The 17,253-nt window shown below is 41.5% G+C and overlaps 2 protein-coding genes across 11 annotated transcripts in view; one reads left to right on the top strand and one right to left on the bottom strand.

Moving 5' to 3' along the window:
• LOC110535127 (gasdermin-E-like) overlaps positions 1 to 9,350 on the bottom strand; it is a 48,351-nt gene extending 39,001 nt beyond the window's left edge. For 2 of the 6 annotated variants that reach the window (XM_036936659.1, XM_036936658.1), the window contains exons 1-4: positions 5,923 to 6,150; positions 4,140 to 4,392; positions 3,571 to 3,775; positions 1,278 to 1,452 (exon numbers count right to left, since the gene is read on the bottom strand). In XM_036936659.1, coding sequence (XP_036792554.1) covers positions 1,278 to 1,452; positions 3,571 to 3,775; positions 4,140 to 4,362 — 603 coding nt within the window. In that variant the 5' untranslated portion in view covers positions 4,363 to 4,392; positions 5,923 to 6,150. Of the gene's footprint in view, positions 1 to 1,277; positions 1,453 to 3,570; positions 3,776 to 4,139; positions 4,393 to 5,273; positions 5,416 to 5,922; positions 6,310 to 9,289 lie in introns of those variants that run through there. The other 4 variants (XM_036936661.1, XM_036936663.1, XM_036936662.1 and 1 more) reach the window with 4 other exon arrangements.
• A 584-nt stretch (positions 9,351 to 9,934) lies between these two features.
• The window catches only part of LOC110534012 (gasdermin-E), a 32,834-nt gene continuing 25,515 nt past the window's right edge, over positions 9,935 to 17,253 (top strand). For 2 of the 5 annotated variants that reach the window (XM_036936653.1, XM_036936655.1), the window contains exons 1-3: positions 9,941 to 10,093; positions 10,377 to 10,640; positions 11,931 to 12,123. In XM_036936653.1, coding sequence (XP_036792548.1) covers positions 10,430 to 10,640; positions 11,931 to 12,123 — 404 coding nt within the window. In that variant the 5' untranslated portion in view covers positions 9,941 to 10,093; positions 10,377 to 10,429. Of the gene's footprint in view, positions 10,112 to 10,376; positions 10,641 to 11,930; positions 12,124 to 17,253 lie in introns of all 5 variants that reach the window. The other 3 variants (XM_036936654.1, XM_036936657.1, XM_036936656.1) reach the window with 3 other exon arrangements.

Genomic DNA, 17,253 nt, shown 5'->3' with positions numbered 1-17,253 from the left:
AATCTTCAGAAATGACTTTGTCAAAACAACAAAAGAACTAGGGCTTTTTCAATGATGGTGAAAACGTGGAGAAATGTTGGGATAAGTGGGTTAAACATTTTCCAGAAGTCACAGTCAAAATGCTGAATTGTGGCATTTTAGAAAGTCTTCAAAAGAAAAATTGAAAATATTGAAAATATCAAAGGTACTCTGTGAGTATTACGACTACTGAACAAACATCTGTGAGTATTACGACTAATGAACAGACATCTGTGAGTATTAAGACTACTGAACAGACATCTGTGAGTATTACCACTACTGAACAGACATCTGTGAGTATTACCACTACTAAACAGACATCTGTGAGTATTACCACTACTGAACAGACAGACATCTGTGAGTATTACCACAACCGAACAGACAGACATCTGTGAGTATTACCACAACCGAACAGACAGACATCTGTGAGTATTACCACAACCGAACAGACAGACATCTGTGAGTATTACCACAACCGAACAGACAGACATCTGTGAGTATTACCACGACTGAACAGACATCTGTGAGTATTACCACGACTGAACAGACATTTGTGAGTATTACCACAACCGAACAGACAGACATCTGTGAGTATTACGACAACCGAACAGACAGACATCTGTGAGTATTACCACAACCGAACAGACAGACATCTGTGAGTATTACCACAACCGAACAGACAGACATCTGTGAGTATTACGACTACTGAACAGACATCTGTGAGTATTACCACTACTGAACAGACATCTGTGAGTATTACGACTACTGAACAGACATCTGTGAGTATTACCACTACTGGACAGACATCTGTGAGTATTACCACTACTGGACAGACATCTGTGAGTATTACCACTACTGAACAGACATCTGTGAGTATTACCACTACTGAACAGACATCTGTGAGTATTACCACTACTGAACATCTGTGAGTATTACGACTACTGAACAGACATCTGTGAGTTTTACGACTACTGAACAGACATCTGTGAGTATTACCACTACTGAACAGACATCTGTGAGTATTACCACTACCGAACAGACAGACAACTGTGAGTATTACCACTACTGAACAGACATCTGTGATCTGTCAATATGGTCCTGACATTGACTTTATTTATGAAGGCCTAGCTATCATGAAGTGAGATTATTGAGATTAAAAATCTATTTTACAACAGAGATTGTCTAAATCTGAGTTACCAGTAAAATATGAGGAAAATATAATTCACTTCAGTAGAACACTTGGTAATCTTTCTTCCTACCTTCCCGCTCAGGAACACACAGGCGCTCACGTTGGCTCCTAGATTGCCATGCTTAAGGACATTGTTTGTGACCGGGCAAGGTAGTGACGTCATAATCCTCTCCGTCAAGACACCTAACACTGCCCTGGGATTCGCACGGGTCTGCTTGATCACAGGATGGGACATGTCCAGAACTCTGCAGGAGGGACACATTTTAGGTCATATTTCATAGAAATCTGGAAACACTGGAAAGCTACTTTAAAAGTAAATAAATGGATGTACCAACCACAGATTGTCTCTTTAAACTAAGCTAGTAGTGAAAACAGTGAGGAGGTAGTTTAAGTTTAAGGAAGTTGCTAAACCAGTACAGTTCCACTTCTTTCTTGTCTGAAATCACTTCAACCTGAAAATGTCCTTTTTACACAAAAGATACCTGCCTGAAGTCATTGCAACCAGTTTTGCTCGCTGGTCTTGGGTCTTGGACTCCTTGGGAAGGTGAGCTGTATGATCTATTATGACTGTATTATGACTGTTATGACTGTTATGACTGTAAAGACTATATATTACTGTTATGACTGTATCCTGACTGTATATGACTGTATTATGGCTGCATTATGATGTATTATGACAGTATTATGACTGTATTATGACTGTATATGAATGAAAATTATTGTATTATGACTCGTATGACTGTATTATGTCTATTATGAGTGTATATGACTGTATTGTGACTATTATGACTGAATATAACTGTATAATGACTTATGACTGTATATGACTGTATTGTGACTATTATGACTGTAGTATGACTATTATGACTGTATTATGACTTGGTATGACTGTATTATGACTGTATATGACTGTATTATGATGTATTATGACTGTGTTATGACTATTATGACTATATATATATATGACTGTATTATGACTGTATATGACTGTATTATGATGTATTATGACTGTATTATGACTATTATGACTATTATGACTATATTATGACTGTATTATGACTGTGTTATGACTATATATATATGACTATATTATGACTGTATTATGACGTAGTATGACGATTATGACTTTATTATGACTATTATGACTTGGTATGACTGTATTATGACTGTGTTACGACTATTATGACTGTATATGACTGTATTGTGACTATTATGTATTATGACTGTGCTATGACTATTATGACTGTATTATGACTATTATGACTATTATGACTGTATAATGACTGTGTTATGACTATTATGACTGTATATACATGACTATATTATGACTGTATTATGATGTAGTATGACTATATATGACTATATTATGACTGTATTATGACTGTATTATGACTGTATTATGACTATATTAGGATGTATTATGATTGTATTATGACTGTATTATGATTGTATTATGACTGTATTATGACTGTATTATGACTGTATATGGCTGTATTATGAAGTATTATGACTGTATATGGCTGTATTATGACTGTATATGACTGTATTATGACTGTATTATGACTGTATATGGCTGTATTATGAAGTATTATGTCTGTGTTATGACTATTATGACTGTATATGACTGTATTGTGACTATTATGACTGTATATGACTGTAGTATGACGTATTATGACTGTGCTATGACAATTATGACTGTATTATGACTATTATGACTATTATGACTGTATTCGACTGTATTGTGACTATTATGACTGTATATGACTGTATTATGACGTATTGTGACTGTGTTATGACTATTATGACTGTATTATGACTGTGTATGACTCTATTGTGACTGTGTTATGACTGTAGTATGACTATTATGACTGTATTATGACTATTATGACTGTATTATGATGTAGTATGACAATTAGGACTGTATTATGACTGTATTATGATGTAGTATGACTATTATGACTGTATAATGACTGTATTGTGACTGTATTATGACTGTATTATGATGTATTATGATGTATTATGACTGTATTATGATGTATTATGACTGTATTATGATGTATTATGGTGTATTGTGACTGTATTATGACTGTATTATGACTGTATTATGACTGTATTATGACTGTATTATGACTGTATTATGACTGTATTATGGCTGTATTATGATGTATTATGACTGTATAATGACTGTATTATGATGTATTATGATGTATTATGATGTATTATGGCTGTATTATGATGTATTATGATGTATTATGATGTATTATGATGTATTATGATGTATTATGACTGTATTATGATGTATAATGACTGTATTATGATGTATTATGATGTATTGAACATATGTATAGTATAGGGTAACTCACCTGTTTTTTGAGTAGTTGTGTAAGTCCTTCACATCAACCTTCTCTTTGTTCAGGCTGCCAAGGGACAGCTTCTGTTTGGTGGACCATTTCCCTCCGATGGTCAGGTTGAAATCAGCCAACTTTGCCTCCACGTTTCCGTCTGCGTTCATTTCTTTCTTGTCACCAAATGTCCCACTGTAGTCCACAAAGTCAGACTCCTTGACAGCTGAGGGAAAGTTCAACATTTGAATGGACTCTATGCTATTATACCACAGCACATATCTATAACAGACACATCCATGACATATCTATAACAGACACATCCATCACATATCTATAACAGACACATCCATCACATATCTATAACAGACACATCCATTACATATCTATAACAGACACATCCAGCACATATCTATAACAGACACATCCATGACATTATCATTTTCCTATTCTGCTCAGAAAAACAAGAGTAGGATAAATATTTAAACCAATGGTCAGATATTTTAGAACAACAACAACCCATAGTTATTTTTTTTTTTCACTAGCGGGATTTGTGCTATTTGTCACTAGCGGGAGGCTCTGGTGCTTACTTGGGCTTAAAGGTGTGTTTCCAGGCTCTCCAGGCTCCAGAACATCACCGAGGGTAAAGCCAGGGGACTGGTATTTGGGTTCCTGCCAGAAGCATCTGTGCCTGGTCTTGACAATGAGTGATCGGAGATTCAGTTTGTCTGTGTCATTCAGACTGGGCACAGGGATCAGGCGACCCGCATGATCTGTGTCCTTCACGAAGGCTTTTGTGGCTTTGGCAAACATCTGAGAGATGGTGATGGATCGTGTTTCTGGCTGCAGCAGATGACAAAGACACAAATGACAAAGATGTCTAAGAAACAAAACTAGGATGAACACATGAACACTCAATACAACATCTTCAGAAGAGCATTCTAAATACATTTCACAGTTGGCAACACACTCAATAATGCAAAACACAATCTCTTTGAAAGGTTCACTTTCCCTGGGAAAAGAGTGGATCAGAACAGAGTAGCGTTGCTTTTGACATGACAGGAAACAGGATATAAACACAAACAGGATATAATTTCAGTCAAAAACATTGGTTGTGTATCATTCAAGGCTATCCACAGCATGCTGTAGATTTTTCTACTTCCTTTTTATATCGCAAAAATCAGCTTTAGTATTCTTCCTCTGGGTCCTTTTGACATTGATCAATTGTAAAGATACAGTTTGTTATTAAGAATTACATACTAGAATGTCTAAAATGCAGGGTTCAGGGAAATGGCTTGTCATCCGTGTTTAGGTTCTTGGTACATGCCAAGTTACTGCTTCTGAACATTTTTTGTGACCAAGCAAGGTAGTGATGTCATAATCCTCTCCGTCAAGATGCCTAACACTGCTCTGGGATTTACGCGGGTCTGCTTGATCACAGGATGGGACATGTCCAGAACTCTGCAGGAGGGACCCATTATAATCTGAGCCTTGACATTAGCCCTGTACAAACTTAAAGGAGAATGCCACCACTTTTTAACCTCATAATCTAATGTTCCTAATAGATAATTTACTGAATACCTGACACCTAAATTAGGATTTCAAGTCAGGATTTTTTTTTAATTAACATTCAACAGAAAGCAAACAACATAACGTTCACTTGTAATGAAAGTTGTATGTATGCTCTGACAACAAAGGGTATAAAATATAACCACACTTCTTACCCTTTACTTTGAGAGTTGAAAATAGTTTGATCTTGATTCAAATAAGCAATGAACAGATACTGATTAGATAAGATGCAAGATAACGTCTTTGAATTAGGCTTATCTACCAAATGAGTGGTTGAAAATATCAGTCCAACTTCCGTTACTAGTGAACTCACAGACTTGACACTAAGGCTTTGTGCTAACCACAGAAGTATAGCCTACCACTTTAGACAGCCTACATCTGTGGTTATGCATGTGCGACTACACCCAGTCACATAAATCTACACTCTTAGAAAGAAAATTCCAAAAGGGTTCTTCAGGCTGTCACCATAGAACCCTTTTTTTAGTTCCAGGTAGAACCATTTTGGGTTCCTTGTAGAACCTTCTGTAGAAAGGCTTCTACATGGAACCCTAAAACTGTCCTACTGGGAATCAAAAGGGTTCTACCTGAAACAAACAAGGATTCTTCAAAGGGTTATCCTATGGAGACAGCCGAAGAACCCTTTTAGGTTCTAGACAGCACCTTCTTCTGTGTGTGGCTAAACTTCCAACATTCTAATATCAATGATGGCACAGCTATCCAATGCATATCTGTATCCAAAACATGACCTGAAAGAGCAGTATTTCATTGTAGCATTTCATAACCTGCAAGAGCTTCAATACTTACAGTTTTTCACAGTTTCTTCCTTCAGGTCCTATTGAGTCTGACAATTATTGACTTCAATCACTGTGTAACATCATGGGTAACTCTGGGCATCGGTTTTCAGTTGGGTACTGTAAACCAGCACAGCAGCTTTCACCGATCATATAGTGTGTGTTTATAAAGATGCTACTTTTCTTTTTAAACGTCCTCTTCCACATATATAAGAGGGTAACTTACTTGTCTTTGCTAAGTAACCCTTTTACTTCCACTTCCTCTTTCTTCAGTATCACTTCCTCTTTCTTCAAAGGACGACTCGAGTGTGGAAGACGTGTTCTGTCCCAGAATTAAAGTTTAAATCCACTGCATCTGCCACCAATTTTGTCCCCATGTCTACGCTGGCTTCTCCGCTGTCACAAAATGTCCCACTGTGGTCCACAATGTCACTCTCCTCTCCAGCTGAGGGAAAGTTCACCGTGACCACGGACTCTATTATGCCACAGAACACCTATCTGTAACAGCCACATCCATGACATGATCATTTTCATAATCTATTCAGACATAGACTAACATAAATAATACAATCAAATATCTTTCACAAAAACAACAAAAACAACGAAACAGATAATGCATTCCAAATGCCCCCATAGTTTGAGTTTCTACCCCCATAGTTTGAAATACTATCCACTTAGTTTGAATTACTACCCCCATAGTAGTAATTCCCCATAGTTTGAAATACTACCCCCATAGTAGTAATTCCCCATAGTTTGAAATACTACCCCCATAGTTTGAGTTTCTACACCCATAGTTTGAGTTTCTACCCCCATAGTTTGAGTTTCTACACCCATAGTTTGAGTTTCTACACCCATAGTTTGAGTTTCTACACCCATAGTTTGAGTTTCTACACCCATAGTTTGAGTTTCTACACCCATAGTTTGAGTTTCTACCCCCATAGTTTGAGTTTCTACACCCATAGTTTGAGTTTCTACACCCATAGTTTGAGTTTCTACCCCCATAGTTTGAGTTTCTACCCCCATAGTTTGAGTTTCTACACCCATAGTTTGAGTTTCTACCCCCATAGTTTGAGTTTCTACCCCCATAGTTTGAGTTTCTACCCCCATAGTTTGAGTTTCTACCCCCATAGTTTGAGTTTCTACCCCCATAGTTTGAGTTTCTACCCCCATAGTTTGAGTTTCTACCCCCATAGTTTGAGTTTCTACCCCCATAGTTTGAGTTTCTACACCCATAGTTTGAGTTTCTACACCCATAGTTTGAGTTTCTACCCCCGTAGTTTGAGTTTCTACACCCATAGTTTGAGTTTCTACACCCATAGTTTGAGTTTCTACACCCATAGTTTGAGTTTCTACCCCCATAGTTTGAGTTTCTACCCCCATAGTTTGAGTTTCTACACCCATAGTTTGAGTTTCTACACCCATAGTTTGAGTTACTACCCCCATTGCATTGGCAAGGCCTAAAAAATACATTATTCTTAAAGTGGTAATGGGCTACTTTTTAGGCCCTATATGTACAATTATATACATTATTATATATTGGGTGAATTTTGGCCCATTCCTCCTGACAGAGTTGGTGTAACTGAGTCAGGTTTGTAGGCCTCCTTGCTCGCACATGCTTTTTCAGTTCTACCCACAAATTCTCTATAGGATTGAGGTCAGAGCTTTGTGATGGCCACTCCAATACGTTGAGTTTGTTGTCCTTAAGCCATTTTGCCACAACTTTGGAAGTATGCTTGGGGTCATTGTCCATTTGGAAGACCCATTTGCAACCAAGCTTTAACTTCCTGACTGATGTCTTGAGATGTTGCTTCAATATATCCACACCATTTTCCTTCCTCATGATGCCAACTATTTTGTGAAGTGCACCAGTCCCTCTTGCAGCAAAGCACCCCCACGGTTGGGATGGTGTTCTTTGGCTTGCAAGCCTCCCCCTTTTTCCTCCAAACATAATGATGGTCATAATGGCCAAACAGTTCTATTTTTGTTTCATCAGACCAGAGGACATTTCTCCAAAAAGTACGATCTTTGTCCCGATGTGCAGCTGCAAACCGTAGTCTGGCATTTTTATGGCGGTTTTGGAGCAGTGGCTTCTTCCTTGCTGAGCGGCCTTTTAGGTTATGTCAATATAGGACTCGTTTCACTGTGGATATAGATACTTTTGTACCTGTTTCCTCCAGCATCTTCACAAGGTCCTTTGCTGTTGTTCTGGGATCGATCTGCACTTTTCACACCAAAGTATGTTCATCTCTAGGAGACAGAACGCGTCTCCTTCCTGAGTGGTATGATGGCTGCGTGGTCCCATGGTGTTTATACTTACGTACTATTTTTTGTACAGATGAACGTGGTACCTTCAGGCATTTTGAAATTGCTCTTGGCTGATTTCTTGGCTGATTTCTTGGCTGATTGCTTTTGATTTTCCCATGATGTCAAGCAAAGAGGCACTGGGTTTGAAGGTAGGCCTTGAAATACATCCACAGGTAAACCTCAAATGTACTCAAATTATGTCAATTAGCCTATCAGAAGCTTCTAAAGCCATGACATCATTTTCTGGAATTTTCCAAGCTGTTTAAAGGCACAGTCAACTTAGTGTATGTAAACTTCTCACCCACTGGAATTGTGAATAATCTCTGTTAACAATTGTTTGAAAAATGACTTGTGTAATGCACAAAGTAGATGTCCTATCTGACTTGCCAAAACTATAGTTAACAATAAATTTGTGGAGTGGTTGAAAAACAAGTTTTTTTTTACCCCTTTTTGTCCAATTGTTGTAGTAGCTACTATCTTGTCTCATCGCTACAACTCCCGTACGGGCTCGGGAGAGACGAAGGTGGAAAGTCCTGCGTCCTCCGATACACAACCCAGCTTCTTAACACAGCACGCATCCAACCCGGAAGCCAGCCGCACCAATGTGTCGGAGGAAACACCGTGCACCTGGCCACCTTGGTTAGCGCGCGCTGCGCCCAGCCCGCCACAGGTGCGCGATGAGACAAGGACACCCCTACCGACCAAGCCCTCCCTAACCTGACGACACTAGGACCTCCCGGTCGCGGCCGGTTACGACAGAGCCTGAGCGCGAACCCAGGGACTCTGATGGCACAGCTGGCGCTGCAGTACAGCGCCCTTAACCACTGCGCCACCCGGGAGGCCTGAAAAACAAGTTTTAATGACTCCAACCTAAGTGCACGCCCAATTTTTCAGTTTTTGATTTGTTAAAAAAGTTTGAAATATCCAATAAATGTCATTCCACTTCATGATTGTGTCCCACTTGTTGTTGATTCTTCACAAAAAAATACAGTTTTATATCTTTATGTTTGAAGCCTGAAATGTGGCAAAAGGTCGCAAAGTTCAAGGGGGCCGAATACTTTCGCAAGGCACTGTACCTTTTACTGAGGAGTGGCTACCATCTGGCAACTCTACCATAAAGGCCTGTTTGGGGGAATGCTGCAGAGATGGTTGTCCTTCTGGAAGATTCTCACATCTCCACAGAGGAACTCTGGAGCTCTGTCAGAGTCTCGGAGCTCTAAGCCAATTCCTTCGGCCTCATGGCTTGGTTTTTTCTCTGACATGCACTGTCAACTGTGGGACCTTATATAGACAGGTTTGTACCTTTCCAAATCATGTCCAATCAATTGAATATACTACAGGTGGACTCCAATCAAGTTGTAGAAACATATCAAGGACAAGCAATTGAAACAGGATGCACCTGAGCTCAATTTCTAGTCTCATAGCAAAAGGGTCTGAATACTTATGTAAATAAGGGGGCACTTGATGGGGCATAATTAACTTATACTTTAATATGTATCATAGGTGTCTTCATGGAGCCAAGCTTGTCTATCTATGCATTGAAAGTTCCGTTACATGTAATAAAATATTATCATCATGGCTACATTATTTTGTAATGTTTTACCACAGATAGAACAATGAGAACATGTTTGGTTTCACTGTGCAGTTGGTGGTGCCCTGGACAGGAGGTGGAGATGGAAGCACAGAGAGATAGAGCCAAACGTGAGGGGGTTCCCCCAAAACACTCCCAGTGCACGTGGCTGGAGAAAGGGGTGGAGCGAACCTCTTTGTTATCGCCGTACTTATTCCGCTGTTGCGACAGAAATATCTACCTTTATCTAAACCGGTAACTAACCTGGAACGGTCTTTCGCGTTCGGCTAGGACATAGCCAGGATAAACGGTAAAACATATTGCTCTTGTAGGTAGCAGTAGTTTCAATTTTGAACATATTGAGTCGTGAATTATGAACGCATAGATAGACGTCTATGAACGTTTACGAATAACAACCACACTATTGACTCTGTGTAAAGTCTGATTTCTTAGCGTATCCAGTCTGCTACTCATATGGCTCATAGGTCATGGCTTTAACGTTTTATTTTTTTAGATAGTAAATTAATGGGAACTTTTTCAATGTGAATATTATCGTATTATTAATCTTGTGTTCTTGTCGTGTTTGTTATCAGTTGCAAACAGAGACATCACCCTCGACCATTTCTGTGTCTGTCTCCCATTGAAGATGTTTTCCACGGCCACAAGAAACTTTGTGGAGGAGATTGATGATGATGGCAGCTTGATCCCTGTGTCCAGTCTGATTGACTCAGACAAACTGGTCCCTCTCTCACTGGTTGTGAAACGCAAGCGTTTTTGGATTTGGCAGAAACCCAAGTACCTGCCCTCTGATTTTACCCTCAGTGATGTGCTGACTGGAGACACACCCTTAACCCCAGGTAAAAACAAGATCATCCCCTCAGTTGAAATGATAGGCTGCACACCTGTACTTGCTACCTGTTTGTTTGCAGGTATAGGCTCCGCTCTCCCTCAGTGTGATACTGTGTGAATGTGTTCCTTGTGAAAGATTTGAGCGTCGATTCTGTTATCCATGTTACTGGAAAGATTATGAAGAGGATTCTATCATGATACATACAGTGACTTCAGAAGTATTCACACCCCCTGACTTTTTCAACATTTTGTTGTTACAGCCGGAATTTAAAATGGATAACATTTAGATTTATTTTGTCACTGGCCTAAACACAATACCCCATAATGGCCTAAACACAATACCCCATAATGGCCTAAACACAATACCCCATAATGGCCTGAACACAATACCCCACAATGGCCTAAACACAATACCCCATAATGGCCTAAACACAATGCCCCATAATGGCCAAAACACAATGCCCCATAATGTCACAGTGGAATTATGTTGATCTGTTAGGTCCCTCAGTTGAGTAGTGCATTTCAAACACAGATTCAACCACAAAGACCAGGGAGGTTTTTGCACCTATTGGTAGATGGGTAAAAAAAAAGCAGTCATTGAATGTCCCTTTGAGCATGGTGAAGTTATTAATTACACTTTGGATGGTGTATCAATTCACCCAGTTGCTATAAAGATACAGGCACCCTTCCTAACTCAGTTGCCAGAGAGGAAGAAAACTGCTCAGGGATTTCACCATGAGGCCAATGATGACTTTAAAACAGTTAGAGTTTAATGGCTGTGATAATAGATAGCTGAGGATGGTTCAACAACATTGTAGTTACTCCAGAATACTAGCCTAATTGACAGAGTGAAAAGAAGGAAGTGTGAATGCAACAAGCCACTAAAGTAATACTGCAAAAAATGTACAGCAATTCAATTTTTGTCCTGAATACAAAAATTGTTATGTTTGGGGCAAATCCAATCCAACACATTACTGAATACCACTCTCCATATTATCCAGCATAGTGGTGGCTGCATCACGTTATGGGTATGTTTGTAATCGTTAAGGACTGGGGAGTTTTTCAGGATAAAAAATACACGGAATGGAGCTAAGCACAAGCAGATTCACATTTTAGCAGGACACTAACCTAAAACACAAGGCCAAATAAACACTGGAGTTGCTTACCAAAAAGACAGTGAATGTCACTGAGTGGCCGAGTTAGATTTTCAAGTAGATTTAAGATAAAACTATGATCAAAAACCAATTTGACAGAGCTAGAAGAATTTAAAAAAACATTTTTGCTTCCCTCTCCTACAGTTGTGGTCAAGACTGATTTCCTAAAGTACCAAGGGACATTTGGTGACAACAAATCAGGAAACTTTGAGTCGAATTTGGTTGCTGTAAACCTTAAAGTGGAGGGGAAAGACACATCTAAACTCCAGTCGTCCTTCGGCAGCCTGAAGAAAGAGGAGGTGGATGTACAGAAGTTGCTGCGCGACTCCAAAGACAAGTGAGTTCCTCTCTCTCTAATGTGTACATACAGTAACCCCAGGTTACACTCTGTTCAGCTGTACATACAGTAACCCCAGGTTACACTCGGTTCACCTGTACCTACAGTAACCCCGGGTTGCACTCAGTTCACCTCTTCCTACAGTAACCCCAGGTTACATTCAGTTCACCTGTACCTACAGTAACCCCAGGTTACACTTGGTTCACCTGTACCTACAGTAACCCCAGGTTACATTCAGTTCACCTCTTCCTACAGTAACCCCAGGCTACACTCAGTTCACCTCTTCCTACAGTAACCCCAGGTTACACTCAGTTCACCTGTACCTACAGTAACCCCAGGTTACACTCAGTTCACCTGTACCTACAGTAACCCCAGGTTACACTCAGTTCACCTGTACCTACAGTAACCCCAGGTTACACTCAGTTCACCTGTACCTACAGTAACCCCAGGTTACACTCAGTTCACCTGTACCTACAGTAACCCCAGGTTACACTCAGTTCACCTGTACCTACAGTAACCCCAGGCTACACTTAGTTCACCTGTACCTACAGTAACCCCAGGCTACACTCAGTTCACCTGTACCTACAGTAACCCCAGGCTACACTCAGTTCACCTGTACGTACAGTAAACCCAGGTTACACTCAGTTCACCTGTACCTACAGTAACCCCAGGTTACACTCAGTTCACCTCTTCCTACAGTAACCCCAGGTTACATTCAGTTCACCTGTACCTACAGTAACCCCAGGTTACACTCAGTTCACCTCTTCCTACAGAAACTCCAGGTTACATTCAGTTCACCTCTTCCTACAGTAACCCCAGGTTACACTCAGTTCACCTCTTCTTACAGTAACCCCAGGTTACACTCAGTTCACCTGTACCTACAGTAACCCCAGGTTACACTCAGTTCACCTGTACCTACAGTAACCCCAGGTTACACTCAGTTCACCTGTACCTACAGTAACCCCAGGTTACACTCAGTTCACCTGTACCTACAGTAACCCCAGGTTACACTCAGTTCACCTGTACCTACAGTAACCCCAGGTTACACTCAGTTCACCTGTACCTACAGTAACCCCAGGTTACATTCAGTTCACCTCTTCCTACAGTAACCCCAGGTTACACTCAGTTCACCTCTTCCTACAGTAACCCCAGGCTACACTGTTCACCTGTACCTACAGTAACCCCAGGTTACACTCAGTTCACCTCTTCCTACAGTAACCCCAGGTTACACTCAGTTCACCTCTTCCTACAGTAACCCCAGGTTACATTCAGTTCACCTCTTCCTACAGTAACCCCAGGTTACACTCAGTTCACCTGTACCTACAGTAACCTAACCCCAGGTTACACTCAGTTCACCTCTTCCTACAGTAACCCCAGGTTACACTCAGTTCACCTCTTCCTACAGTAACCCCAGGTTACACTCAGTTCACCTGTACCTACAGTAACCCCAGGTTACATTCAGTTCACCTGTACCTACAGTAACTCCAGGTTACATTCAGTTCACCTCTTCCTACATTAACCCCAGGTTACACTCAGTTCACCTGTACCTACAGTAACCCCAGGTTACACTCAGTTCACCTCTTCCTACAGTAACCCCAGGTTACACTCAGTTCACCTGTACCTACAGTAACCCCAGGTTACATTCAGTTCACCTCTTCCTACAGTAACCCCAGGTTACACTCAGTTCACCTGTACCTACAGTAACCCCAGGTTACACTCAGTTCACCTCTTCCTACAGTAACCCCTGGTTACACTCAGTTCATCTCTTCCTACAGTAACCCCAGGTTACATTCAGTTCACCTGTACCTACAGTAACCCCAGGTTACACTCAGTTCACCTGTACCTACAGTAACCCCAGGTTACACTCAGTTCACCTGTACCTACAGTAACCCCAGGTTACACTCAGTTCACCTCTTCCTACAGTAACCCCAGGTTACACTCAGTTCACCTCTTTCTACAGTAACCCCAGGCTACACTCAGTTCACCTGTACCTACAGTAACCCCAGGTTACACTCAGTTCACCTGTACCTACAGTAACCCCAGGTTACACTCAGTTCACCTCTTTCTACAGTAACCCCAGGTTACACTCAGTTCACCTCTTCCTACAGTAATCCCAGGTTACATTCAGTTCACCTGTACCTACAGTAACCCCAGGTTACACTCAGTTCACCTGTACCTACAGTAACCCCATGTTACACTCAGTTCACCTGTACCTACAGTAACCCCAGGTTACACTCAGTTCACCTCTTCCTACATTAACCCCAGGTTACACTCAGTTCACCTCTTTCTACAGTAACCCCAGGTTACATTCAGTTCACCTCTTCCTACAGTAACCCCAGGTTACACTCAGTTCACCTCTTCCTACAGTAACCCCAGGTTACACTCAGTTCACCTCTTCCTACAGTAACCCCAGGTTACACTCAGTTCACCTCTTTCTACAGTAACCCCAGGTTACATTCAGTTCACCTCTTCCTACAGTAACCCCAGGTTACACTCAGTTCACCTCTTCCTACAGTAACCCCAGGTTACACTCAGTTCACCTGTACCTACAGTAACCCCAGGTTACACTCAGTTCACCTGTACCTACAGTAACCCCAGGTTACACTCAGTTCACCTGTACCTACAGTAACCCCAGGTTACACTCAGTTCACCTCTTCCTACAGTAACCCCAGGTTACATTCAGTTCACCTCTTCCTACAGTAACCCCAGGTTACACTCAGTTCACCTGTACCTACAGTAACCCCAGGTTACACTCAGTTCACCTCTTCCTACATTAACCCCAGGTTACACTCAGTTCACCTCTTTCTACAGTAACCCCAGGTTACATTCAGTTCACCTCTTCCTACAGTAACCCCAGGTTACACTCAGTTCACCTCTTCCTACAGTAACCCCAGGTTACACTCAGTTCACCTCTTCCTACAGTAACCCCAGGTTACACTCAGTTCACCTCTTTCTACAGTAACCCCAGGTTACATTCAGTTCACCTCTTCCTACAGTAACCCCAGGTTACACTCAGTTCACCTCTTCCTACAGTAACCCCAGGTTACACTCAGTTCACCTGTACCTACAGTAACCCCAGGTTACACTCAGTTCACCTGTACCTACAGTAACCCCAGGTTACACTCAGTTCACCTGTACCTACAGTAACCCCAGGTTACACTCAGTTCACCTCTTCCTACAGTAACCCCAGGTTACATTCAGTTCACCTCTTCCTACAGTAACCCCAGGTTACACTCAGTTCACCTGTACCTACAGTAACCCCAGGTTACACTCAGTTCACCTCTTCCTACATTAACCCCAGGTTACACTCAGTTCACCTCTTTCTACAGTAACCCCAGGTTACATTCAGTTCACCTCTTCCTACAGTAACCCCAGGTTACACTCAGTTCACCTCTTCCTACAGTAACCCCAGGTTACACTCAGTTCACCTCTTCCTACAGTAACCCCAGGTTACACTCAGTTCACCTCTTCCTACAGTAACCCCAGGTTACACTCAGTTCACCTCTTCCTACAGTAACCCCAGGTTACATTCAGTTCACCTCTTCCTACAGTAACCCCAGGTTACACTCAGTTCACCTCTTCCTACATTAACCCCAGGTTACACTCAGTTCACCTCTTTCTACAGTAACCCCAGGTTACATTCAGTTCACCTCTTCCTACAGTAACCCCAGGTTACACTCTGTTCACCTCTTCCTACAGTAACCCCAGGTTACACTCAGTTCACCTCTTCCTACAGTAACCCCAGGTTACACTCAGTTCACCTCTTCCTACAGTAACCCCAGGTTACACTCAGTTCACCTCTTCCTACATTAACCCCAGGTTACACTCAGTTCACCTCTTTCTACAGTAACTCCAGGTTACATTCAGTTCACCTCTTCCTACAGTAACCCCAGGTTACACTCAGTTCACCTCTTCCTACATTAACCCCAGGTTACACTCAGTTCACCTCTTTCTACAGTAACCCCAGGTTACATTCAGTTCACCTCTTCCTACAGTAACCCCAGGTTACACTCTGTTCACCTCTTCCTACAGTAACCCCAGGTTACACTCAGTTCACCTCTTCCTACAGTAACCCCAGGTTACACTCAGTTCACCTCTTCCTACAGTAACCCCAGGTTACACTCAGTTCACCTCTTCCTACATTAACCCCAGGTTACACTCAGTTCACCTCTTTCTACAGTAACTCCAGGTTACATTCAGTTCACCTCTTCCTACAGTAACCCCAGGTTACACTCAGTTCACCTCTTTCTACAGTAACCCCAGGTTACACTCAGTTCACCTCTTTCTACAGTAACCCCAGGTTACATTCAGTTCACCTCTTCCTACAGTAACCCCAGGTTACACTCAGTTCACCTCTTTCTACAGTATCCCCAGGTTACACTCAGTTCACCTCTTCCTACAGTAGAGTCAGTGGTTAGTGAAAGGAAACACACAGGCTGAATCTCAAATAGCACCCTATTCCTTATATATATATATTATATACAGTCGTGGCCAAAAGTTTTGAGAATGACACAAATATTAATTTTCAAAGGCTGCTGCCTCATTTTGAATGATGGCAATTTGCATATACTCCAGAATGTTATGAAGAGTGATCAGATGAATTGCAATTATTTGCAAAGTCCCTCTTTGCCGTGTAAATGAACTGAATCCCCAAAAAACATTTCCACTGCATTTCAGCCCTGCCACAAAAGGACCAGCTGACATCATGTCAGTGATTCTCTCATTCACACAGGTGTGAGTGTTGACGAGGACAAGGCTGGAGATCACTGTCATGCTGATTGAATTCGAATAACAGACTGTAAGCTTCAAAGGGAGGGTGGTGCTTGGAATCATTGTTCTTCCTCTGTCAATCATGGTTAACTGCAAGGAGACACGTGCCGTCATCATTGTTTTGCACAAAAAGGGCTTCACAGGCAAGGATATTGCTGCCAGTAAGATTGCACCAAAATCAACCATTAATCGGATCATCAAGAACTTCAATGAGAGTGGTTCAATTGTTGTGAAGAAGGCTTCAGGGCGCCCAAGACATTCCAGCAAGCGCCAGGACCGTCTCCTAAAGTTGATTCAGCTGCGGGATCGGGGCACCACCAGTACAGAGCTTGATCAGGAATGGCAACAGGCACGTGTGCA

Source organism: Oncorhynchus mykiss, chromosome 2, assembly GCF_013265735.2.
Source record: "Oncorhynchus mykiss isolate Arlee chromosome 2, USDA_OmykA_1.1, whole genome shotgun sequence".
NCBI classification, from domain to species: domain Eukaryota; kingdom Metazoa; phylum Chordata; class Actinopteri; order Salmoniformes; family Salmonidae; genus Oncorhynchus; species Oncorhynchus mykiss.
This window is presented reverse-complemented; position numbering and strand designations above follow the sequence as displayed.